This window comes from Netta rufina (assembly GCF_964035555.1).
Source record: "Netta rufina genome assembly, chromosome: 12".
NCBI lineage: Eukaryota > Metazoa > Chordata > Aves > Anseriformes > Anatidae > Netta > Netta rufina.
In genome coordinates this window covers 12,424,079-12,433,376 of record NC_140135.1, presented here as the reverse complement: position 1 = coordinate 12,433,376, position 9,298 = coordinate 12,424,079, and the positions used below count along the sequence as shown (strand labels likewise).

The 9,298-nt window shown below is 59.7% G+C and overlaps 1 protein-coding gene across 2 annotated transcripts in view; it reads left to right on the top strand.

The window, feature by feature from the left end:
• Positions 1-1,506: 1,506 nt before the first annotated feature.
• The window catches only part of DLG3 (discs large MAGUK scaffold protein 3), a gene marked incomplete at its 5' end in the record, with an annotated part of 48,704 nt that continues 40,912 nt past the window's right edge, over positions 1,507-9,298 (top strand). For both annotated transcript variants that reach the window (XM_084294345.1, XM_084294344.1), the window contains one exon: positions 1,507-1,833. In XM_084294345.1, the coding sequence (XP_084150471.1) occupies positions 1,507-1,833 (327 nt within the window). The remainder of the gene's footprint in view (positions 1,834-9,298) is intronic.

Genomic DNA, 9,298 nt, shown 5'->3' with positions numbered 1-9,298 from the left:
TTGACTGCTTGGGAGCAAACACTGCAGGAGCTCTTCTGTCTGCTTTAGTGAAGTGCAGAAGGATTGCTGCACTGGGGCTTAAAGAGCTAAAGGAACAAGGTGTGGGCAGGGGCATGCGTTTGACCCACTTGTACTTTCTCCACCCAAAAGCCTCACTTGTGAGCTGGGCCAGCCTCACGGTGGCCAGTAGGAGCCTATGGATCTTGCAGCCTGAACTGGGGTGTTGAACCGCCACATCTTATGGACCAACTTGTGGACCCCTCCTGCTTGTCTTGTTCTTTTACCTGTGTCCCGCAGGAGCCCTGGAACACCCCTTTCATCCCTCTGCTCTTCTACCCGGTTATGTACTAGTTCTTCAAATAATTCTTCACCCACCCCAGTGTTTATTACAACTGTTAAGGAATAGAAGGCCAGGTTCAGGTTCTCCTAACTGGTCAGGTATGCTTTTTTTGCCCTGGTCTTTCTTTCTATCCTTCAGTTTGCCTCAGTGCCAGAGGCAAGGGGCTGTTGAGCGGTGCTGGGGGTGGTGTCCTCGCCCTGCTGTGCAAGCAGGGATTTCTGCAGCCCCAAAACACTGCACTTTTACCACCCTTGATGGCAGTATCTGTAAGGCCCAGCAAAAGCCCTTGGAGTTTCTGCACACCAAGCATGCCTGTGGCTCACAGGGCGATGGCAGCATCCCCAGGGTGCTGTGCTGGGGCGTGCAGGAACAAAGCAGGGAGAGGCAGGAGCTGAGGTGGGGATGCAGCAGAGCTGCTGCCGGGCTGGTGACGAGGGTGAAGTGAACCCCTCCGGGTGGGAACCACAGAGCCGGCAGGGCTGGCAGCACCCATGTGTCCGGAGCTGGGGATGGGGTCGGGGTGAGGGTGGCCGCAGGTGATTGATGCATGACACTGTCGAGCAAAGGCTTTCCTTTCCTCCTGGATTCCCACGCAGCACCCCACGCAAGGACGTTTCCAGGGTTTGCTGCTCGCGGGCGGGTTTTGGCAGGGCCGCCCGAGGGGAAGAAGCCCCGGTGGGTGCGGGCAGCCCCCTCAGCCCCCGCCTCATCCCCCCCGGCGCTCCGGGGGCGCTGCGGGGCGGTGCGCGGAGGCTCCGAGGCGCAGATTGACGGGGAGCGGGGCCGGGGGGGGGGGAGGCAGAGGATGCTCAGCGCCGCCGCAGGTGCCGCGCTCCGCGCTCCCGAGCCGAACCGTGCCGGGCCGAGCCTCCCCATGCAGCCGAGCACCCCCGGGCCTGAGCGGCGCGGCCCCGCGGAGCTGCCCGCGCTGTAACCGCCCCCCCCGCTCGCCTCCCGCGGGGCCGGGGGCGAGGAGGCGCCTGGAGCGGGGCGGGGGCCGCTGCCGCCCCCCCGAGCATCCCTCCCCGCGCCCTCCCCGCTCCCTCCCTCCGTGCGCGCATCGCTCCGCGCCGCCCCCCGCTCCCTCCCTCCCTCTCTCCCTCCCTCTCTCCCTCCTCCTTCCCTCCCTCCCTCCCACCCTGCCGGCTCTATGGTGTAGGGCAGCGATGCACAAGCACCACCACTGCTGCAAGTGCCCCGAGTGCTACGAGGTGACGCGGATGGCGGCCCTGCGGCGCATGGAGCCCCCCTCCTACGGCGAGTGGCAGCACGAGCAGTACGGCTACGGCGGCTACGGCTCGCAGACCCTGCCGGCGCCCGGGGGGGCCGCGCCCGCCGCCCGCGGCAAGGCCAAGCTGGGGCCCCCCGCCCGCGACGCCGCTGCGCTCAAGCCGCCGCCGCCGCCGCCGGGGAAGAGCGCGCCCAAGGTGAACGGCAGCGGCCCGGGCTGGTGGCCCGAGTGCACGTGTTCGAGCCGCGACTGGTACGAGCAGGTACGGGCCAGCCCCCGGGTAGCGCTCCCCGGAGGGGGTCGGTGGGGACGGGGCGGGCGGCTGCCGGGGGGCTCCCCCCGGAGAGCGGCGGGGCCGTGCCGGCACCCACGGGGCGTCGCGGGTGGCCGCCGTGGCGGTGGCTCCAGTTGGATGTCATCGTGGCTTGGGTTGGTGGCCAGTGTCGCTTGGCTTGGCCGCCACCATCGCTCGGGCCGGCCATCGTGGTCCTGCCTGGTGTAGGGGTCGTGCGCCCAAGCATCCTCCCAGGGGGCTCGCCGTGCACAAGGCAGGTGTCGGGCGTGATGGTTTTCGGCACCCACCCGCCATCCTCGCCGCTTGCGATGCCGCTGCCTGAAGCCCCGGTGGCGTCGAGGGCGTCTCATCACGCTGTGCTTAGCAGGCGTGGGGCACGCTGCCCGCCGGGCAGCCTCGTGGGCTCTCGGTGCCTCTTGCCAGCGCTCCCAAACTGGCACCCGCTTTTTCCATTGAGTTGTGGATTCCTCGCTCTGCTGCTACGTCCCTGCTCCCATAGATTATTACGTAACCCTTCTCTGATCGCCGGCATGCTGTGTGCTTTCTGCCCCATTTCACTGCCTCCATTTCTTCCCACACACGTTCATTTTATTAGTGTTCTCCTCCAGGACCCATTCTCAGGCTGTCTCTCTCTTTCTCCTCTAAATGGAGAGACCAGTCTTGTTTTGAACCCACAAGCCAGCTCAGAAAATGGTTGGAGCTGTTTGCAAAGCATTAAAATGGAGGCTAGACCCTGCCTGAAAAACAATTTACCCTGCTTTAAAGAAAGGCATTTCAGTTTGCTTCTTCTGCCTCTTTCATTCATTATCTTCAAACCTCACATGATTTCTTATTGATCCTTCTAATTATTATTTCAAGATGCTGTAGCAGGCAGGCACACGGGAATCAATGGGAATTCTCTCCTCCTTTCCCCTCGGAAAACACAACCCTCTTCTTCCCTTCCCGTGTTTTTCTTCATTACTGTCTGAGTCTGTAGCTCTGGTCAAAATAATCTGATTCCAAGCTGATACGCTCAGAAGATGTTTACAGAAAGCACCCAAAACCCCAGCTACCTTGCTATAAACCTGCTTCTGGTTTCTCTCTGTTTCTCTGCCACTCTTTGCATCAAAATCAGCCTCATCTCTCTCTCTCGCCTGCTGATTCCTGGCATGCGGTTTTCATCTTCCCTTTGCTATCTCTTTCCTTCGCTCCATCCAGTGCAGTGAGCTCTGGGAGCTGGGTAGGAGCAGGGAATTGGAGCCGGTCTGCTCCCTCCTTTCCTTTCCTTCCCTCTCCTGCTTGCAGGCAAGGTCTGGCCCAGAGCTGCTGGTGAGATGACTGCAAGCAGGCTGGAAGGGAAGCGATGCCAGCTGCAGCACTGCCGTGGCTGGCTGGGCAGGGGAGCCCCTCGTGCATTGCAGTGGTGGAAGAGAAATCATTGTCTTTGTGGTGCCGCCACAGAGCCCCGGGGCTTGGGCTGGTCCCAAAGTCCACGTAGGGAATCTCTGCTCAGCCTTAGCCTTAGAAGATGAAAATGAAAACCTCCTCGCTGCATTGCAAGCGGCAGAGGATGCCAGTGTGTGAGGCTACGTGAGCATAGCGGGGTCTGCATGTATAAAATGACGTGTGTGGTATGTGCGCTGCCTGTATCAGAGAAGGCAGGATTGCTCCCTGGTGTGTGGCAAATGTATGCAATGAGTAAAGCTTTGCAGCAAATACCTCGGCACCGTTCCCCTTCTGATCCAAGGGTGCGAAGTGTCTGAGCCATCGGGAAGCCACGTTCTTCCCGGTCTGGCCGTGGGCAGAGGGACAAAAGGTGGTGAAATGGGAACAGCCGGGCCATGCTCCCACCTGGCCGGGGGTTTTGGCACCAGGGGGCCAGGAGATGTCATGCTCGGGGGGAAATTGGCTGGGTGCTGGGTGCGAAGCTGCTGTGCTTGGCTGGAGATGAGGAGGCAGCCCCTCAGACCTCGAGAGCACCGGGGGGAGGCAAGGCTGCCATTGTTCAGGGCTGCCCCTTTAAGCGGTGTCCCTGTCCCTGGAAGCACTTCCAGCAGCAGAGGTGGGAGCAGGCAGAGCAGGGAGGAGGCAGAGCAGGGCCAAGAGGCTTCCCCATCAAAGCGAGGACCTGCTCACCTCCCTGGGATCTCCACCAGCCCCCGTCGAAGCCTTTTTCTCCTCTTCCTTGCACGCAGGCAGAGGAGAATGAACAGCCAGTGCGTGTGCTGGAGCGGCGGCGTGTGCAGATGCTCTGACACGGGGAACATGCTCAGGGTTGCGTGTGGCGGTGTGTGTTGCTGCCATCATGCGTACTCGCAGACCCTGTGCGCAGCCCCACGGCGTGTGAGCTGTGCCCACACGTGCCCAGCACACAGCACAGTCCCAGCATCAACCCGCACCTCCTCCCACTGCCGGCAGCGCGTCGTTCCTCTCCTTCTGCCTCTCCCCTTCTCCAGGACACAAATTAGCTTGCTCAGGCAATGCCAGTAACTGAGAACCCCTAATCCTGGCCACAGGGAGAGAGGAAATCTCTCAGCTCTGGGTTTCTCATTTCTTTTTGCTGCGCTTTCCCTCCCTCCTCCTTTTTCCCATCGGAGATCTCTTCCATTTCTTCTCCCTTATCTCGGTGTTTATTACTTCATGTTCCCCGTGCTTGCTGCCATCGCCGCTCTCCATTGTTTCCTCCTCCATCCCTCCATCCAGCCCTGCGCCCTCCCCGTTCCCCCTCGCTCACTGGTGGGGGACACAACTCCCCCCCCCCTCCCGCTGCCAGACTGGGGTGAGAGGAGGACTCCCCGCTTTGGGGGAGGAATGGCAGCGCGATCCGGGGAGGCATCGCTGATGCGCAGCGGCTGGAGGAGCCAAGTGCTCCAAACCCCTCCTCTCCCCGCACAGTGACGCCCACGGCTGCTCAGGAGCGCAGCGCTGAGATGCTCGGCCGTGCTCGAGCCCCTTCTCCAGGGCTGCTCCCCGTGCCGGGGTGAGGCAGCCAGCACCGTGCCAGGGAAAGGTCCAGCCCCGCGGTTTCTCTCACCCGGGGTCCCCAGTGCCAAGAGTGGGACCCGCCGTGGGGCTCACCAGCCTTTTTCTGCATATTTGGGGTGCCCTGGGCATGCGCACCTCCTCCCTGGGAAGGGCACAGCTGAAGGCTGCGTGGGGTGGGTGGCTGGGAAGTGTCCTCTGCCCCTGGAGCCTGCCCCGGCTCTCCTGGCCCTGCTCAGCCAGAGATGCCATCCCTGTGGGCACGTGGCAATGCCCTGCTGTCCCCTGTCCTCCCTCTCCTGGGGCTGGGGGGATGCGGGGTGGGTCCCTGACCAGCTCGGGGTCACACCAGGCTTTCATGGGCCTCCTGGGTGGAGGCGTTTTGTGGCCAGGCAGGTGGAGGAGGGGGAAAGGACCTCGCTGCCTGTCTGGGGCTGCGAATGTGTCACCGAAGGCGGTATTTTTCCACGCACAACCATTGCTTGTTATAGTTCCTCCCGTGCGCTGGGGAATCACCTGGAGGAGGTGGGCACAGTCTTGGCGGAAGCAGCAGCCCTCGCACGGCCTCTGGCTGGGCGCAGCAAAGATTTGAGGCTCCTGGGGCGTAGGAAATGGAGGGGGAAAGAGCCTTGGGAGGGAGCTGGCCTTCACCCGGCGAGGACGTGGTGGCCAGGCCAGGTTTCTGAGTGATGGGCAGGCAGGGCTGGAGGGAAAGGGGTGAGCGCTGAGGGGCAGGCGGGGAGCCAAGTGCGGGTGGCTTCGTGGGAAAGGGCTGGAGCCCCAGATGTTCCCTGGGGAGGTGCGAGGGAGGGTGAGAGGAACGGGGTGCCGGGGACACGGAGGCAGTGGAGGTGGTGAGGTTGGCAGGGTGATGTTGCTATGGCTACTCATGTGCTATTCATAGAAGAAATTAGCTAAATCTTTGCACTCGAAGGTGGAGGAGGAGAAAGGAGGAAGGCGTTCTCCGTGTTTGGAGGGAAGGAAGGAGGGAAGGAGAGAAGCCAAAACAGGAAGGGGGGTCACTTTTCCTCCTGTGCTCCATGCCCGTGCCACGAGGGAGCATTTGGGGAAAGCACTGCCGCTGGCCTGCCCGGCACTGGCAGGGTGTGAGGGGACACGGCAGGGATGAGCAGCCCCACGGGACGGCCCCCGCGGTGTCCGTGCAGAGCCCCGTGAGCAGGGCGAGCTCTGCGTCACGCCGGGAGACAGGAGACATCCTTTTAATTAAAGACATCCAATCTGCCAGAGGTATTTTTGGCAACCTAAATGTAGATACAACTGTAGTGAAACTTGCGTTTCGTGCCTGGCTCCCTCACGCTCAGCGGGGCGTTGCGGTGCCCGACCCCGGCCGCCCGCTCGGCCCCGCGCTGTCCCCTGGCCCCCCTGCCACCCCCAGCGTCTGTCCCCGCCTGTCCTCTTGGCAGCCGGAGTCCCGCAGGGTCTTCCCTCTCCACCGCTCCTCATCGCACCCCACTCCCTCGCGAGAGTTTCATTCCCTTCCCACGGACCCGCTTATCACCTCCTCACTCACGATGTGTAAATCTGCGTGTCTGTTCCTAATATATCTCCTTCCATCTGATTTCACCTCTCAGCTTGTTTCTCGGGCATCTCCGTCTGGTGATCCTGCCGTCACCACCGACTCGGGTGGCTATAACCAGGCACCGAGCTGCTCTCCTTCCCCCAAACTGTGCCCCACCACCAGCCCGGCCCCTCACCCCACAGACCTTTGAGGCAGCCACTATTTCTGATGGATGATCTGGACCTTCCTTTCCTGCCACCCAGCCAGTACCATGGTCCAGCCAACACTTTTGCAGGTCGTTCCTGGGGTCACCTCCCTCTCTCTGTGTCTCCTGGGAGTGGGATTCCTGTAAACCTGCGTGCTGGCTCCTTCTGATCCCCTCACCCTCCCTGAGCATCCCATGTCCTGCTCTCACCCGAGAGCACCAGAGAAGCAGCAGAGCTTTTGCCCAAACTGGCTGTGGCAGAGATGTGGCTGCTACAACGAAGGCTGAGTCTGAAGCCATGCAGGTGGGAGAAATCCCATCAGCACAACGTGGAGGAAGAGGGAAGTACCCACTGGAAATAGGAAGACGTGGCCGTGCTGTGTTGCTGGGAGAGGAGGAAGGGGAGAGCAGTGTGGTGAGGCAGCCAGGCCAAGAACAGGCAGCTTCCAGCAGGGACGTGGCCAACGTGGAGGAAGTGGCTCCTCACGAGGAACGTGGTGGTGGTAGGAAGGTGTCAGCCTCCCCTGCTGGAGGGTTCCCCCCGTGCTTTGTGCTTTCAGACGGTCTCTTCCCTGTTGGCTTTGATGTTACTGATTTGGTGGGAGCTGCCCCTGTCCATTCCTGGCCATCTCTGGGGTCGTGGTGGGGCTCTGCCGGCTGCTCTCAGGGTGTGCTTGAAGCAGGGAGGGGTCTGTGGGGGCTCTGTGTGAGAAGCAAACTCACTGGGTCATCCATCCACCTATCCATCCATCCATCCATCCATCCATCCATCCTGGTACCCTGGGCGGGGAGGTGGGAGCAAAGCAGAAGCCGTGGCCATCCCCAGAGAGCCACCTCGCTCGGGTGAGGCCCCCTGCACACAATCTGCCATGATCCGAGGAGCTTCCGCTCCTTCCTTCGCTGCGGATGCTCATTTAGAGAGAGGAAGTGATTAAGACTAATCAGGCCGCAATCAGCCGTGGCTGCGTGCCGGGCGCTGCGGCGCTCAGCCCCATGCAGGATGCCCTCCCGAGGGGTCCTGGTCTCCAGTTCCCAGAGGAGAGCGGATCCAGCACGGGTCTGCTCTGGGCTGGGAGAGCTGGGCGTGCTGGGGCAGCCCGGGAGGGACAGCGTGTCCCTGGCTCAGCATCCTGGCTGCAATTTGGGAATCAGCTTAACCCTCGCTCTGCCTGCAAGGCAGTGAGAGTGCTGTGAGTGGCACAGGGCGTGCAAGCGCTCGTGGCTGGTTGGAGCACAAGCAAGCATGGGATGATGTGGGGATCCCTCAAGGGCACTCGTAACTCCAGCAATATGCTATGAACGTGTATCACTAATGTGGAGAGAAAAGGCTTTAACAGAGCATTTAACAAGCTCGGAATACCTGGATTTGAAATGCAGTTCACAGTTCCGTCTGCAGAAGCTCATTTGAGCAGGGCTCGCTGAGGGACTGTTCAGGGGTTGTAATTATTTTTGGTGACATGTGGCACTTCAGAGCACCCTGGGACCTGAATACCCTCTTGTTGCCTTCATATCAACTGTAATTTAGTTTGAGGCTGTGTTGATGGATCTTGGTTTGATTTTGCAGCACAGAAAGAAGTGTATTGAAATTTTGTACCTAGGCGTGCATTGGAACTTAGAGAAAAAAGCAGGATATTTGAAACCCAAAGAAATCTTTAATACTTGCATTTATTTGTTCATTCTTCCCCTGTATATTTGCGTTTGTTGGGGGGGGGGAGGCATGCAAGTTTTTCAGATGATGATAATTCTCCCTCTGCGAAAAGGAATAGAGTCATTTTTATTTGGCAACATCAGGTCAGAAGGAAGCGACTGGAGCCCAGCACCTCTGCAAATTGGGTCACTTATTTTAGCGGTCTGAGCCTGGAACAGGATGTCTAACTTTCAAGCATGAACACACTGGCCTTAATGGCTTCTAAATGGAAACTTAAACTCCACAGAGCTCCTGTCTGGGGAAGCTTTCTTCCTTTCCCACCGAGTGAAGGCTTTTTCCAGTCCCTATTTAATTGTAGTCTTTAAAAAAAAAAAAAAATGGGGGAAAGAAAAGCACCAAAGCAAAGATTAAACCCTCAGTAGCTGCTTGTGTTCGCATTAAACTCTGGGCATTTCGGTGGCGTTGCCAATGATCCTTGTGACCACGGACCTTTCAAGTTCTGCCGCCGCTCCCCATCTCCAGGATGCCCGTGGTGCTTTGAGCCCGTGCCAAGGCGCAGCACAGGGCAGGGGCTGCTCACGCCACCGAAGTGACCAAGCTGTCCCTGACGCAGCCTGGAGGGGACATCTGGTGTCCCAGCCTGCCGGACAGGGCATGCTGCTGGGGTGTTGTGGCAAAGGCTCAGGGGGAGCCAGCCCAAGGAGTGACAGCCAGTGGGCAAAACAAAGTGCAAAAAGAGTTATTTTGTCTAGTCTGGTCAAAAGGAAGGGAGGTTCATCTCTGGACATGAAATTCTTCAGCCTCCAGAAGGTTTCAGCCTGTTTTCTTTCCCTCATCCCACCCCTTGGCCCATCCGTCTCACACTGGGGTGGTTGCAGCCCTCTGACGCTCCCAAGCAGAGCTCAGCTCCTGCCACAGTGTGGAGAGAAGGTAAAACTAGGTGGTCATGGAGAGCTGTGAGAAGGGGACCAGCCTCTGGCAGTGGTTTGTTACCTCTTCCATTAAGAAGTGGAGGAGTAGGATTTGATATTGAGAGGTAGGAAAAACCCACGTGTTACCACGGAGCCAGCATTCATTCCAGGGAGTGATGTGCTGAGCA